This window comes from Petaurus breviceps, unplaced genomic scaffold (assembly GCF_028583685.1).
Source record: "Petaurus breviceps papuanus isolate PSGF00001 unplaced genomic scaffold, PetGlider_PUasm1.0 176, whole genome shotgun sequence".
NCBI lineage: Eukaryota > Metazoa > Chordata > Mammalia > Diprotodontia > Petauridae > Petaurus > Petaurus breviceps.
Window position 1 is genome coordinate 13,556,155 of NW_027185771.1, and position 16,788 is coordinate 13,572,942.

Below are 16,788 nucleotides of genomic sequence, written 5' to 3' on the forward strand. Positions count from 1 at the left end.
AAAAAAAGAAAAGAAAAAAGAAACCTTCAGATGTCCCCTAAGCAAGCTGAGCTGGTAACAGCAGTAGCTGAATCCAGTGAGGACCACAGCCCAGCACGACCTGGAAGCTAAGGCACAATTTCCTGAAAGCAAGTAAACCACCAGCCCACTGGCCTTGCCACATCCAGAACTGAACTTGGCATTGGCAACATTGGCAGCAACCCCTATAAGCTTGAGCCCACTTTCCCCAGATGTCAGAATTTGCTTTTGGTTTAGTGAGGGATTATATTTCATCTCTTGCTATAATTTCTCAGCAAATGTCCCTTTGTAAAAGCTAAATTTATATTAACTGATTCAATGACATTGGGGAGATATTAACTGGAGAATGATGCATGTCTACAGTGGGGGAGAAAGGTAACAAAGGAAATTCAGCCCCAACTACGTGCCAGGCACTGTGTGGAGCACATTTATATTATCTCATTTGATTCTCACAACAACCTTGGGAAGTAAGTTCTGGTTTATCTCCACTTTACAGAGGAGGAAACTGAGGCAGCCAGTTTAGATGGTCACAGAGCTAGTAAGTGTATGAGGCTATATTTAAACTCATGTCTTCTTGTCTCTGGGCCTAACATTTTATCCACTGAGTTACTCAGCGGCCTTTGCAAGCCAGACCACACACTAGATAAGGGCTCATGATCAATACTGCTGGAAATCACACATACCTCTCAAACCCTCATACTTATATCTAGAACCCTGAGGGGAGCAGGAACTAGCTTCAATCTGGGGATCCGACTTGCTACTTGAGAATGGGTTGGGAGATGGATGTATTTTCTGTAGTTCTTTACAATAAAAGCAATTTCATAGCCATTACCTCATTTTGATACCCCAAATCTCCTTCTCTGTGAATTATGAGTATTATCCTTATTTTACAAATGAGAAAACTAAGATCCAGAGGTCAAGTGATTTATCCAAAGTTACACAGAAAGGATGTGGAAGGGACAAGGACCCAATCTAGACCTTCTGACTCAAGGTCCAGCTCTTTTCTCACTTTCCCATGCTTCCTCTTATCAAGTCCTTCTCACAGCAATGGGCAGGATTATTGTAAATCAATGGTAGGTTTACCTCTGCCCGGAGGCCATCAGATGTTACCAGCTGAGTTACTGTCATTTCATTGGCCGTCAGGGTACCTGTCTTATCTGAACAGATGACATTGCAGCAACCTGGTGGGAAAAAATTGCTTATCAGAATTTGCAGAGTAAATAATTGGACAACTCTCAGGACAAAGATGCCCTAAGGGCATCCAGATGATACCAAAGCATCCAGTAAATTCTACAAGACACATATTCATGGTCAAACCACTCATTAAGAGGTATGTTGACAAAATAAAGGGCTGATAGCTATCTGTCCTTTTGAGAAGAATCAGCCAATCCATTGACCAACATTTCAAAGAATGAATCTATATCACGCCACAATTTATGTTGACTTTGGAGTGGGCAGAGACCTTACCTAGAGTCTCCACGATGGGCAACTTCTTCACAATGACTCGCTTCTTTGCCATCCTCAGCACACCCAGAACCAAAGTCACCATGACAACAATGGGCAGGCCCTCTGGGATGGCAGCCACAGCCAGGCTGGATTGAAATGGTAAATTGGGGTCAACTTTTAGTCACTGTGTTTTGTAGATTCTGTTCATCATATCTAGGACCCACAGAATTGGGAAGTTGGGGAAGTTTGCTTTTGGCGCTCTTGGCCTCCATTTCCCCTACCTTGCTCTCCCTTCTGTATTTTATTCCTCAAACCTTAAGAGCCCATTCTGCACTCTCCCCCATGTCTGCTTCTATAGTTAGCAGCAGTGTGACCTTGGACAAGTCACCTGACTTCTTAAAGCCTCAGTTTCCATATCATTGTGAATATTTAGATTATCTATCTTACAAAATCATAAAGCACTTTGTAAACCTTAGGGTCATATAAATGTGAATCAGTGTTATTTTTCTCTTGGACAGATTTTGTTCAACTGATTTTATCTGTATGGCAAATTTCAGGTCTTCCTATCACTGAGGCTTATTACCTGTGTGACTTTGGGGAAGTCATAATGTCCTTGGGCTTCTATTTCCTTATCTCTAAAATGAAAAGGCTGGACTTCACAAAATGGCCTCAGAGGTGCCTTCTAACTCTTCGCCTACAATCTCATGAACTTGGAGTTAGAACTCATCTCACTGACACAGGATGGCAACTTGTCTAGGTTAGACTAAGGTTAAGATAAACCTTATCGTGTTAGAGGGCTAGTGGCACTAAGGGGTTAAAATGACTTGCTCAAGGTCAAACAGCCAGTGTGTGTCAGAGGCAGGATTAGAACCCAGGTTTTCCTGATTCTGAGGCTGACCCTTTACTTTATTCTGGTGGTGCTCTTTCTTCTCCTTCCCTAACATCCTCTTCTGATGCTTCATCATGGGGTGGATGTGACTGTCAACTCTTGAAGCCTAGGTCAGTACACAGGAAAGGCCAATTCTGGCAGAGCTCAAAAGGGTGGAAAAGTGTGTGATTGCTATCTGAGGGGCAGCCTAGCTCAATTCAGAAAAATTAGACGGATAGATACAGATATGTATGTATGCGTATGTATGTATCTGTACTTTTATATATCTGGAGGAGAGAAGGAGGAAGAGGGGGAAAGGGGAGGAGGATGAGAGATGAGGAGAGGAAGAGGAAGAGGAAGAGGAAAAGGGGGGAGAGAGAAAAAGAGACAACATTTATAAAGCCCTTTGTAAAACTTAAAGTGCTATAGAAATGCTAGCTATTATTATCAATGATGGCAGACAGCTTTGGTTTTGTCTTTGAAACGCCAGCACACAGCACTCACTCACACAATGTTTCTGAACTAAAGGGCTTTGAAAAATAGGGAAAAGATGGCACTAGATGAGAACAGGTCATAAAACTGTAGTCAGGAAGGACCTCAGAGACCATCTTGACCAATACTCTTGTTTACTGAGAAGGAAACGTGCCCCAGGTTAACTGGTGACTGAGACCTGCCACTCTCCACTCCCAGGCTGCCTCAGAGAGTCATCTGTCTTGAGGGGTGGCAGGGGAGGAATTTAAATGAAATATTATCTAGAAGAAGAGGCCCATCCAACGTCCTTTGTTCCTCAGCATTACCCAATGCCATGTGAATGGCGATCCTTTACCCTGGGAGACAATAAGACACTTAACTACATGTAATATAAACCGTTTACTACCAATCTGTATTACTGTATTTGTACTGTAATACAATCCTGTATTACTGTATTTGATCATGGGGCCTGGCCCTGTATTTCTATGGCAAGGTGAATAATTTTTAGTCTTCTAAAAGGCTGATAAGATTGCTAAAGCTAACATTTACAGATGATTAACAAGGTTTACCACCCCTTTTTTCAAATTGGGCGGAAAGGGTATATTAATAGGGTATACTAGGATATAGCAGTGAAAAATAGAACAAAAACCACTCCAGGCTCCCTTCAAAGCCACTAGTCATTGACTGGAACAGAGGATCCTTGAGGGCAGGGTCTGTCATTTTGTCTTTGTATCCACTGACACACAATAAGTGCTTAATAAACCTTAGTAAGTGTTTAATAAATTTTTTTTTTTTTTTTTTTTGCTTTTTTGGAGGGGGGAAGGCAGGGCAGTTTGGGTTAAGTAACTTGCCCAAGGTCACTTGGCTGGTAAGTGTTAAGTGTCTGAGGCTGAATTTGAACTCAGGTCCTCCTGACCCCAGGGCTGGTGCTCTATTCACTGTGCCACCTAGCCACCCCTGCTTAATAAATCTTAATGAATTGAACTTGTTAAAGAACAGGACTTTGTTTACTTCTCTCTCTATCTCATCAGAAAACTAGTGACTAAAAAAAAAAAAAATCCTTCCTGTGTCTTCTTGAGAGGCTGCCCTTTGTCCTCTCAACCTCTAGTAGTGGGAATTCCCTTCCACTTCCCCTTCTGTCCTTTTCCCTCTCTCTCAGGAAGTTCACCCACTCACACAGCAGTCAGTTATTATCTACCTAAAGCTGACAATCCTCAGCTGTTTGTCTCCAGGCTAGGCCTTTCACGTGAGCCCTGAGTTTCCAACCTGTTCTCTAGTGATGCAGCCTGGTGGGCCAGATAGAGCCCAGGACCACGTCAGAAAGATCTGAGTTCAAATCCAACCTCAGATACTTCCTAACTGTGTGACTCTGGCCCAGTCACTTGACCTCTCTCTGCCTCAGTTTCTCATCCACAAAACGGGGATAATTATGGCAGAGGAACAAAAAAGATAATGCTTGTAAAGCACTTAGCATGGCACCTGCCATATAGTAAATGCTATTACAAATAAATAATAGAATGAATAGGATTAGGATTTCTTGACTACTTATTTGCTTCTGAAAGATTGCTGTGGCTATTACTCTATTACACTACAAAAAGTGGTCATCTTTTCTGAGATGGTGCAGGCACATGTCATTTATCAACATCCCAGCTGGATCCTCTTTTTAAGATATTTTTTTAAAAGAAAAAAAAAAACAGACAATGCACTTTTAATTGCTATATTATGTTTTGGCACAACAAACACTTCCTAGACAGCACCCAAGAGGTTCTCTGCATTCTCCTTCCTCTTGTCCTCCCACTCCCCTGCCATCTCAGTTCATTCTCTCAGGCCCCTGCAAGGGGGAGAAGACAGCTGCTTTCTTTCTTTTCCCTAAGCGCCGGGAGATTAGCTGCTGAAATTCTTTGCAGTGTGGTCTTAGTTCCTTTGGTATTATCTACTTTTTACCAATGGAAAGTTGGCTACCAGGTGATAAATTGGGGCGGGGGAGGGGGGGTCAAATTGTCCACTAAGGGGTTGACCACACCAATGAAATTAGAGATCTTTTAAAGTCATTTACCTTAGGACCTTTGGATCTGAAGAGACCTGAGAGGGTCTCTAAGGGGCAATGTGGTACCAAAGATGGGAAATCGGAGGACCTAGGTTCAAAGCTGGCCTCAGTCTTGTGTGACCTTTAATAAACAAATCCCTTCATTTCCTTTGGCCTCCATTTGTGCATCTGAAAAACGAGGTGGTCAGACTTAGATGGCCAATAATGTACCTTCTATGTCTATCATCCCCATATAGTCCCCTCATTTTTCAGTAAGCAAAAGTGACATGCCCAAGGTCACCCACTTAATAAGTGGTTGATGGTGATTCAGACCCAGACCCCCTGATTCCAAGCCCAGTGTTTTTTCCTTTGCTCCTTTGAAGGCTCCAACAATCAAGTAAAAGCTTGGCAAGTTCTATCAGATCATTGAGACACACTGGTTCTGGGATACGAAGATCAACCTCGATGGTTAGGAAAAGGCTAACCACCACATCAAGCACTGTACTTTTTGACCATGGCAATTCATGATACATTGGTGTTGGGAATCTTCTCTGTCCTGGTCAGTGACTGTTGCCCCTGCCCCACTATTTTAAGCAGGCCTCAGATAGGCCTCACTTCAATAGCACTCCCTGCTTCCCCAACCACCTTGCCTGGGTGTTCTGTTCTCATACCTTCCCTACCTTCTCACCAGCTCTAAAACAAAGGATCAAATTAACTTTATCATTTGCTCCTGGAACGAGTTTACTAACCCATTACCATATGACCCCACTCAGCATCCCTGTGACTGTCTGGATCAACAACCCCCAGTCCCGGTCACCATTTTCCTATGTGTATTGTTAGAATGTGAGCTCATTGATAACAAGGACTCCCTTTGCCTTTGTATCTCTATTTCTAGCCATGATGCTGGGCATGATGGATTTTCATTCATTTTGGTTTTGGTGAAATGGAAGCGCCGAGGAAGAAGATGGAGGACATACCAGAGAGGGCTCTGGTGTGGGAGATCTGGGGACCCGGGTTCTTTTCCTTCTCTTCCTCTCATGCCTCAGTCTCTATTCTTGTCCCTACTTGGCCACTGAGCTGTCTTATCTGGGGTAAGTCGTTATTCTTGGATCTGGGCTTCAGTTTGCTTTTCTGTATAACCAGAGGTTTGAACTAAATGATCTTTATTTAGCTATTCTGGGCAGTTAGGTGGCTTGGTGTGTAGAACACCCCTGGAATCAGGAAAACTTGAATTCAATTCAGCCTCAGAAACTTACTAGCTGTGTGACCCTGGGCAAGTCACTTAACCTCTATTTTGCCTCAGTTTCCTCAACTGTAAAATGGAGATCATAACAGCACCTATCATCCCAGGATCATCCAACCTAATATTTTTAAGGTGCTTAATTAGCACAGCGGCTGGGTAGGCACTTAATAAATGCATATTCCTTTCTCCTTTCCCCTTCTCCCTTTATGCTCCTTGAGCCTTTGGTGGTGTATTATTCTGGGTCCTTTTCTCCGAAGCACTGTCAGCACTTAATAATGTTTATTGAGCTGAATAGCACATTAGGAAGGAGTCAAATGGAGGGCAGCATGGGAAGAGGAAGCCCCATGAGTGCTCTTCCTACAGGAGAGCAGGACTAGAGGGATGAGTCCAACACCTCCGAGGTCTTCAGCCTTTCAGGCTGCCACCAAGGGGCAGCCTCTTACCTACCTCACCCCGATAGTGAACATACTGAGAATCTGTTTCCCTTGAAGCCAGCCAATCAGCATGATTAAACCTGGGAGATTAAAAGAGGAGATTAGAGGGAACATTCTCTAACAGCTGCAGCAGTGTTTTCAAATGCATTTCCTTGAGGACATGGACACACAGACACACGGACACACACACACACAGACATGGACACACACACACACACACAAGTGCTTTGTAACATATTGTCTTCTCCATCTGCTATGCTGAAGACATGGCCCACATTCTCTTAACTAGGAGGTCACTGGCTGTGCATAAAACAAGTATAATCAGCTGCCATCTTTATGGGAAAGCTTCAAGGCGGGTTCATCACCAGAGGGCTGGCTACCAGATGAGATGATGGAAGCCTGTGGTGACAGCAGCTTAGAACATTATCCACTGGGGACCTGGTTGTGGACCAGTGCAAGGACCACCCTCACTGACAAAATCATGTCTTCAAGTGATATGATGTTCAAGGGCAGGGGAGGCACACACTCCTCCCCCTCCTTTTTTGAGATGGGGGGAGTAGAGGAAGAGTTATTAAATAGTAACATGGGGAAGAAAATTATTTAACAGTGCATTTAACTGGAATGGAGTTTTCTCTCTAATTAATTCAAAGTTTTCTATTATCAGTACCATAATAACCCATAAGCACTTCCTATTTGTCCTAATAATACCAAATATTTACATAGTGCTTTATAGAATGGCAGTGTAGTGCAGTGCTGATAGGAAAAACCTGGGTTCCCATCCCTTCTGTGAGACTTACTAGCTGTGTGACCATGGGCCAGTATTAACTTCTCTGGGCCTAATATTATAAAATTATAGACTATTTCCCCTTCAGTACTTCATGAACCCATCAGCATGGGTGCTCTCCTTCACCAGTGAAGACTATGACTCCTTCTGCACCTCAGCAGATAGTTTCATTAGTTCATGTGACAGACAATTTTGCCCTTTTCTGGCCAAATCCTCTGCTGATGAAGGCAGCCTTAACTCAGGAGGATAAGCCAGAGCTTGGGCTATACTTTGGGCAACCAGACTTGCCTCTGCATGAAAATGAGCCACCAAGGGGGTGGGGGGAGGGGGGCGTTAGTGGATGAATAATAGCAATAACAGCCTGTTAAATATTTCAGGAATAGCCTTGTTGGCATCAAAGTGGAATTTTGCAACCAGTATTTTTTCAGCCCTTTCCAGGCATAGAATCATTGGCCCCATAGCTGGCAGGGACCTCAGAGGCTGCTTGAAGCATGTTCTGTAGCTGGAGATCTAGTAGCAAGGTATTCACCTGGCTATGACTCAGGCTTTGGATATGCCAACGCACCCTCCTCATGGTGTGGCTATCATGTAAACGAAAGTGGCAGAAATGTTGTGAAAACTCATGTGTTACATTGAGATGAAAGTCAACCAGTTCAATCAATATCCTATCAGGAAGGCTTAGATGCCAATAAGTGTTATTTTCTAGGGAAGATATGGTAGGAAGAAGGCTGGATGGCTTTAAGTCGCTGGTAGGTCACTAATTAGCAATGCAGTCTCCATCAAGTGGCTTTCTTCCCCTGGGGATCAAACTTTTTCATCTGTAAGATAAGGTACTTGTGATTAAATGGTCTCTAGGGCCCCATTCAGCTTTGAATTTGTGACCATACCTGGGAGTATTGTTGTAAAGAAAATGCCTCCTAAACCTTAAAGATCAGTTGGTCAGTCAATAAACATTTATTAAAAGCATCTACCATGTCAAAGCTTTAGTTATACATAAAATTCACTGGGAGTAAACAGCTAGACAAGGGTGTCCAGTGCTACCAGAGGAAAGAAATGGTAGACAACTCCTTACTGGCAGGGGAGGGACCCCAGCTCCTAGCACACTGCTGGATGATTAATATGTGCTTATGGCTTATTGTTTGATTGATGAGAACCAGGAGATCAGCATTCTCGTTCCAGATCTGTAATTCATTCATTCAGTAACCTCAGGCAAGTCCCATCCCCCTTTACAGTCTCAGCTGCCACCTCTGTAAGATGAGGGGCCAGTTTGCAACAGCCACTCCTTCTCCGTACACCTTCAGTCCTTGGTATACCAGGTGTAGTTTAAAACACGACTAAGAAACAGAATTTAATTCCAAATCTCTGGCTAGAGTAGAAAACCAAGGCCAAAGAGATGCCATGAAGAGAAAGGGTCTATTTTCCCAATAGGACTGAAGCATTTTTAGAGTCAGAAGGATTGTTAAGGGTTTTTTAGGCCAGCTCCCCAACCAATAAAGCTAGAGTGTGAACAATCATCAACTCACCAATTATGCCAAATGAGAAGAGTGTGAGTTGCTTGCCCAGTTTGTCCATGCTTTTCTGTAAGGGAGTTTTGGGAGTCTGGTGGGGTAAAAAATAGTCAGCTTCATGTAGTAACAACTGTAATAGGCCTTTTCAAAGAATCTTAGAACTGGACAATTTTACGATTCTACAATTCCTCAGCAACCTGATCACCCTCCCACCTTCCTTCCTTGTGTAGAGGGCACCACCATTCTCCTACCCACCCCTGTTTGCAACATTAAAATCATCCTCAGCTCCTTGCTCTTCCCCCATCTCATGGATCCTGTAAGTTGTCAACTCTTACTGATTCACTTCCATGTCTCTTGCCCCCAACCCCTTCTTTCTTCTCATGCCACAACCACCCTAAGTGGACTGAGTATGGAGTAAGTGCTTCTTATGAGAGAGATGCTGTGCTAAGTACTGATGATACAAATATATAAAGGAAGATAATCCCTGCCCTCAAGAAGCTCATATTCTAATAGGGGAATAGTACAAATAAAGGGGACCTTGAGGGCAGAGATCATGCATCACACTGGGAAGTGGCATGGAGGTCTGACTGGGGACAAGCTGAAAGCTCATCCATGAGAGCCTGGCCTCTCAGGGGAGGGTCTAAGGTTTCAGCAGCAGGAAGATGAGTATATCTATCCTGTATACCTCCAATTTTTCCTTATGCTCGCCTGTGAGTATGATATCTCTTCCCATCAGAATCTAACTTCATTAAGGAAAGGCAGGGACTGTGTCAATTTTGATTTGTATCCTCAGACCTGGACAGGCCCATGCTATACCTGGCCCATAGTAGGTGCTTACTACATGCTTGCTGATTGACTGGAATTGTCATCCAGCCTTGAGTTAAACCTCTTCAGTAAAGCAGATCTCAGTATCTCCTGAGGCAGCTAGACTATTTTAAGAGTTAGAAAATTCATCCTCACTGAACTGCATTTTATCTCCATATTTTGGAGAATCTCAATATTGTCTCCATTTCTCCACTTTGGACAATTATGGACATACTCCAATCTCCACCTTGTCTCCATATCTCCTTTGGACAATTTGGACAATTATGGACATACTCCAATCTCCACTTTGTCTCCATATCTCCTTTGGACAATTTGGACAATTTTGGACATACTCCATGTCTCCTCTGGACAATCTCCACCTTGTCTCCATATCTCTGCTTTGGACAATTATGGACAATCTCTATATTGTCTCCATATCTCCACTTTGGTCCTAGTCCTGCTGCCTGGCTCTCTGGAGCCACACAGAATAAGCCTGCTTTTTTTCCTCCATGCTACACCTTTGTTATTGGAAGAAAATAGCTGTGTCTCCCAAAATCTCTTCTTCTCTAAATCTAAAGTCAATTAGAATGACAGATTCTCAGACATGGAAGAGCTCAGAGATTATCTAGTCCAAACAGTACACGGGTAAGAAATTTCTCTGCAACGTTTCTAATCTGCAGTCACTCATCCTTTACCTGAAGGTACCTGGACAGCTGGGTGGCACATTAGATAAAGCATTGGACCTGGAGTAAGGATGACCCTAATTCAACTATTGCCTCAGATACTTCCTAGCTCTGGAACCTTGGACAAATCTCTTAAACTCTCCCTGCCTCTATTTCCTCAGCTGTAAAATGGGGCTCATAATAGCATCCACCTGCCAGTCCCTGGCATACAGCAGGTACTTAATAAATGCTGGTTTTCTTCCCTTCCTCCCTCCCTGAAGGCCTCCAGTGATTGGGAACTCATCATCTTCTGAAGCAGCCCATTTCACCTTGGGACCAGTCCTTCAACAAATCATCAGATGATACATCCCTACCCTCTTCTCACCTCTTCAGCTTGCATCATTTTGAACACTTCTCCAAACTGGGATTTTTCTCCAGTTCCAATCACTACTCCCTGTATTAAAGAAATGAAAACAGTAACTATGAACAGTTTTTAGGAGAGATGGGTCAAACTATGTCAAGTAGACTTACCCTCCCTTTTCCATACTGGACTAGGGTTCCCATGAACACAATGTTGTTCAGTGACGTCAGGTCCCCTCCCCCTGACAAGGGGCCGTCAGTTTTGATGCAAGGTTCAGCTTCTCCAGTAAAACTAGACTCATCAACCAAGAGCTCTGTCACCTAAGTTAAAAGGAGAAAGAAAAGATCATTTCACCCAACATACATTAGCTGCTTTGATTTTACAGAACGGTATTTAAGCCTTTGGTGGTTATAAAACAAGACACTCATAGATGCTGGGGGTGGGGAGGAAGACAACACATCTCCAAATTCATTTGATGATGAAAATATTATAAAGGTCATCTGCAACAACCTCATTATTTTACAGATAAGGAAACTGAGTCTTGAGGGAGGGGAAGTCACAGGGTCAAGATCATGCAGCAAATAAGTGAGAAAGTTGGATTTCCAATACAAGCCTCTAACTATATCCTCTATTTCATCTAAAAAGTGGGAATGATAATATTTACACTATCTACTTCATAGCTTACTTATGAGGAAAGGGCCTTGCAATCTGAAAAGTACAACATAAATCGGAGTGATGATATAATTATTATTTCTCTGAAGCCATGTGATTGTACCAAAAGAACACCAGAGCTGGCATCTTCCCTGAGCTGTGACAGATGATGAGGAATTGGTGACCTTCCTCTCCGTCTTAATTAAATTATGCCGCTTCACATACCCTACATTTCAGACAATCTGGCTGTTCCCTCTACACCACACTTTGTCTCCTATCTCTGTAGGCTGGCTGTCCTCCATGCCTGGGAGACCCCACTCCTCATCTCTGTCTCTTAGAATTCATAGCTTCCTTCAAGGCTCAGCTCGAGACCTACACAAAACCTTTGCTGATTGCTACCCCCCTTTCTACCATGCTTAGTGTTCTCCCTCTCTCTCTCTCTCTCCTCCTTGCCCCTCTACACTGCTTCTCTGCCTCTGTTTCTCTCTCCTTTTCCCTGTCTTCCTCCTCTTCCTCTTCTCTTCTCCCTCTCCTCTTCTCTCCTCTCTCCTTTTGTCTGTCTCTCTCATTCTCTCTCTCCTTCCCCCCTTTCCCAATCTTTTTCTCTCTCCTCCTCTCTTCTTTTCTTTCTTTGTCTCTCTCATTCTGTCTCTCCCTTCTCTCTCCTTCCCTCTATTTTCCCCTCATTTTCTGCCTCTGTCTCTGTTTACCTCTCTCATCCTCCCCTCTTATTCTCTCTCTTCTCTCTCTGTCTGTCTTCCTCCCCACCCCACTCCCCATCTCCGATGGCAAGCTAGGAAAGAATTAGCAGAGCTGTAAGCCTCCCTTTCTCTCTACATTACTTTGAACTGATCTGTCTCCATGCAGGATGCTAGAAAGGCCACATGGCATAGAAAACTAGCCTTAGCCCCTGACCTCTGACACATCCCAGCTGGGTAAGCCCTGTGCAAGTCATTCTGCCTCCAGACAATTCGCTAAGACTATAAGTTGCAACAGTTGCTGATAGAGGATGTTTCCTGTCCAAGAATTCCCAATCCCAAAGAAGTCACAGGTTGTACTTCCCAGTAGAATATAAGTTACCTGAGGGCAGGGGCTACTTCAAGTTTGCCTCTGCATTCCAAGAATCTGGCAATACCTGGCACATACAAGGTATTTAATAATGCCAAGGGAGTTCAACTCAAGAGAGCAGCCTCCGTAAGCAGTGGCAATGGACACCAGACAGCCAGGACTTAAGAATGAGAGGTCAGGGGGAGGTAGCTGGGGTTGACAGAGATCAGCAGGAGTGATCAAAAAGAAGGAAGAAGACATATGAACAACAAGAAAGACAAGTCACACTGTGGCTCTGATGGCAGGCAGGAGGAACTTCTAAAGGCAGGGTATGAGGGAGGTGGACGGCAGAAAAGAATTTCTAGCCATTTTCTCCCTCAGCCAAACACAAAGAAACAAACTTGCTTTGTCAAACCCATGCTCTGAAATAGTTATTTTCCCTGCTCCAAAAACAAAACATTACTGGGAGTTCCGACAAATTCAATTCAAGTCACCTTTTATTTCACAAATGGCAGAGAAAAAGAAAGCCATGACATGGTCTTACTGGTTGTACCATGTCAGTGTATTTGACTGAGGTCCCTGTCCTTTGTCTTTAACTGTGAAAAAGATAATGTTTTGTTAATCTCAGTTTTAAGGCTGATTGTTTAACATACGGCTTCTTGAAACTGGAATGTTTTCAAAATATATTTAAAGCTACTCCTGACCAGAATGTCAAAGTCAGAAGGAGGCTTAGAACACAGATATCAGAGATGGGAGTGGATTTAAGACAGAATGGTAGAGCTGAAGGGGCTGTAGATGTTATCTGGTCTAACCTCCTAATTTCATAGATCAAAAAGTAAGTGCCAGAGATGAGAAGTGACTTGCTCAAAGTCACATCGAGCTTCAAATGACTTCCCTGGTTTCCCTTAAAGTCCCTATTAAAATCCCACTGCCTATAGGAAGCCTTCTCCAATCTCTCCTCATTCCACTGCCTTGCCTTTTAATTATTTCCTATTTGTCCTGTAAATAGCTCACCTTGTATATATTTGTTTGCATGTTGTCCTTCCCATCAGACAGTGCAGGACTGTCTTTTGCCTCTTTTTGTAACCCCACACCTTAGCACAGTGCCCAGCACATAGTATAGGTGCTTAATAAATATTTACTGATTGATTAATTGATTGACTAAAGAAAATCTATACCATACGGAAGCCTTGAAAAATCATAGACTCTCAGAAATTTCAATTTGGCCAGAAAAACTGACATCATCATTTTTCACATTTATCGGTCTTCACTTCTCTTCATTTATTATTCCTTACTAGGTGAGGGTTTGACAGCCTTTCAAAAACAGTCCACCATATTGCTAGTGTCTGTTACTCTGGCACAAGGACATCATAGACATCTGTAAATGTATTATATATACAGTATAATGTGTTATATACGGCATTATATTATATTTATAACCTTGTAATACGGCGATGCTCAAGTACCACTGAGCTATATAGGACTGTTCAGCCCTACACTAAATGGCCCCAGTAATACCCTTTTCCTTCTGATGTGGTGCTTCCAATCAGCTGAGGCCTGGGGAATTAACCATAATTGTTTCAATTGTGAATAAAGTAAGAGTGCATAGGTTCTTGGGCTCAGTATATAGAATACCAGGCTTAGAATTAGGAAGACTCATCTTCATGCAGCCTCAGACACTTACTAGCTGGGTGACCCTGGGCTAGTCACTTAACCCTGTTTGCCTCAGTTTCCTCATCTGTAAAATGAACTGGAGAAGGAAATGGCAAACCCTTCCCGTATCTTTGCCAAGAAAACCCCATACGGGGTCACGGAGAATCAGACATAATTGAACAAAAGCAACATGGATTTTGAATGAATGGAGCCCAAAGTACTTGAACCTAGTAAAATATATTTTAAGTTCTCAAAGGATTTATATGTCTCCTTTCAGTTTTTACACTGTTTTCTCCGATTCCCAAAGAAGCAGTCTCAGGATTAAGTTTTACTTAACTGCTTGATTTTGTTATAAGAGATCTCTTACAAAGTGAGAGGAATCTGTAAGTGTGTGTAAAATAAAAATGAAACATCAACAAAATTGAAAGTGACCCAAAAAGTACAGTCTGTAACATCTACAAAGTTGGGCACCCTCACCTCTATCAGTCGAATGTCGGCAGGAACCCTGTCTCCAATTGAAAGAGACACAATGTCTCCGGGGACAAGATCTCGGGCAAGCACATGCTGGAGTTTTCCCTCTCTTATGCTGAAAACAAAAAGAGCATCCATGTTGAAAGAAAAGTACCTTGTGTCCTAATGATAAATCTGCACAAAAACAGATCATTGAGACAAGACACCTTTTAATTACAAGCCTTTTTTTTTTTGCTTTAGGGATTAATCATTGTTAGAAAGATCAAAGAATCAACATTTTCTTATTTGTGACAAAGGCATTTCTGTTAGATAAAATTTATTCTGAAGGGGAAAAAAAAGATACAACTGCTCTATTCAAATAACACTGATTTAAGATTGACAAAGTGCCTTTTTCATGACAACCCTGGGAGATATACAGCACAAATATTATCTCCATTTTAAAGATCAAAAAAGTGAAGATTGGGGCGGCCAGGTAGCACAGCAAGTAAGAGCACTGGCTCCAGTGTTGGGATGACCTGGGGATCGAATCCAGGCTCAGACACTTAGCACCCACCCAGAAACACCTGGCCGTGTAACCTTGAGCAAGTTACTTAATCCCAATTGCTTAAAAAAAAAAGTGAAGATTGTCCAGGACATGTCTGGGCCAGAATCTGAACTCAGGTCCTCATTCCAGGTCTATAACTTTTTTCACTACACCACACACAAACAACTGACCCACAAAAAAATGCACATGCACACACTTTTTTCTTCTTTTGGTAATTAATATTTTATTTATATATTTTTAGTTTTAAACATTCATTTCCACAAGATTTTGAGTTACAAATTTGCTCCCCGTCTTTCCCCTATCCCCCACCCCAAGATAGAGAGCCTACTGAATACCCCTTCCCCCAATCTGTTCTCTCATATCCTCCCCCATCACTCCCTAACTTTATAGTAGGTCAAGATTGTGATAGTAATGGCAATTAAAGATTCCCCTGTATTGGCTTGGTTTTCAAATTGATTGTGTTAAAACCCAGAGCTTGTTAATCCCACCTGTGGGATGGACTTGTTGATGTGAAAAGAAAGTCCTGAACTGGGAGGAGCTGGTGACATAGATTTGGAGAGACAAGAGGGAGGCAGAGGAACTTTTTTGGAAGCAGCACCTCGTGGAGGTAGAGAGAGAGACTGAGAGAATTGCTGAGTGCCACTTTGAATTGCCCTGGACTTTTGAGACCTGCCCCCTGAGCTGCCAAGGACCGAGGAGACATGGTTGTTTTGCTGGTACTTTGTCTGTCTGTTTTGATGTTGTTTTGCCAGATTTGTCCACTGGTGAAAGACAGTCCTGTTGTTGAAGAAGTCCTGGAGCCTGTCTTTTGGCTAAGAGGCCCTGAGACTGTCCTGCAGACAGAGAGTGAATACTGTCCACTGGTGAAGGACAGTGCTGTTGTTGCAGGGGTCTGGAGACTGTCCTGCAGACAGAATGAATACTGTCCACTGGTGAAGGACAGTGCTGTTGTTGCAGGGGTCTGGGAACCTTTCTGTTGGTTCAGAAGCCCTGAAGAAGGATTTTCTGGTTGTATGTTTACAGAAATCCTGGGAGAGGGTTTTGCTAATGTTTTCAGGGGTTCTAGGACTGTTCTACAGACAGAGGATGAATTGATGAAGGGACTGGCAATGTATCTTGTGGCCTTGCTGAGCCTTGTCTCCCCAGGAATTAAGATTGCTGAGAACTTGCCTCCTGTCAAGATGAAGAAAAGACCTCCATTTGGGTATTAAGTGCTGTGTTTAAACTTGATGTAACTCTGGGGTAGATTCAATTGAGATCCAGGGGTGGGGAACTTTTGACCTTTTTGTGCTCTGTGATTGACAAATGAAGGTACTTTACTTATGTTTGGAAACTAATCTCCATTTGAGAAGAGGGTCTTTGTGGTGGACTAAATGAAGGTATAGCCTAGGGGTGGAGAAGTATTTAGACCAGGGACTTTGTAATTGATTGAATGACTGGAAGGTCCTGGGGTGGGGTAGTCCTTGGAGATTATTTAATCACATTTAGTAAATGCTGTATTTTGAATGATGTCATGTTTTGATCTTCTCTGTTCTTGGTTGGTCACTGAATAAAATGGAGAGCACCTATGCTTGTATTCTGAACCTTGGGAAGTTGCCTTTTTTTGGCATTACAGTACAAAGATGGATTTATATACCCCAGTGCCTATATATCTTATTTCCCAGTTGCGTGTAAAAAAAAAATTTATCATTTGTTTTTAAAACTTTGATTTCCAGATGCTTTCTTTTCTTCCCTCCTCACCCACCCCCACTGGGAAGACAAGCAATTCGATATAGTTTGTACATGTGTAGTTATGCA

General features: G+C 42.8%; 1 protein-coding gene across 1 annotated transcript in view; it reads right to left on the bottom strand.

The window, feature by feature from the left end:
* The window catches only part of ATP2C2 (ATPase secretory pathway Ca2+ transporting 2), a 116,898-nt gene that overhangs the window by 39,804 nt on the left and 60,306 nt on the right, over positions 1-16,788 (bottom strand). Inside the window, exons 7-13 of the mRNA XM_069085645.1 lie at positions 14,454-14,562; positions 10,796-10,945; positions 10,650-10,718; positions 8,814-8,889; positions 6,520-6,586; positions 1,486-1,610; positions 1,102-1,199 (exon numbers count right to left, since the gene is read on the bottom strand). Of these exons, the coding sequence (XP_068941746.1) occupies positions 1,102-1,199; positions 1,486-1,610; positions 6,520-6,586; positions 8,814-8,889; positions 10,650-10,718; positions 10,796-10,945; positions 14,454-14,562 (694 nt within the window). The remainder of the gene's footprint in view (positions 1-1,101; positions 1,200-1,485; positions 1,611-6,519; positions 6,587-8,813; positions 8,890-10,649; positions 10,719-10,795; positions 10,946-14,453; positions 14,563-16,788) is intronic.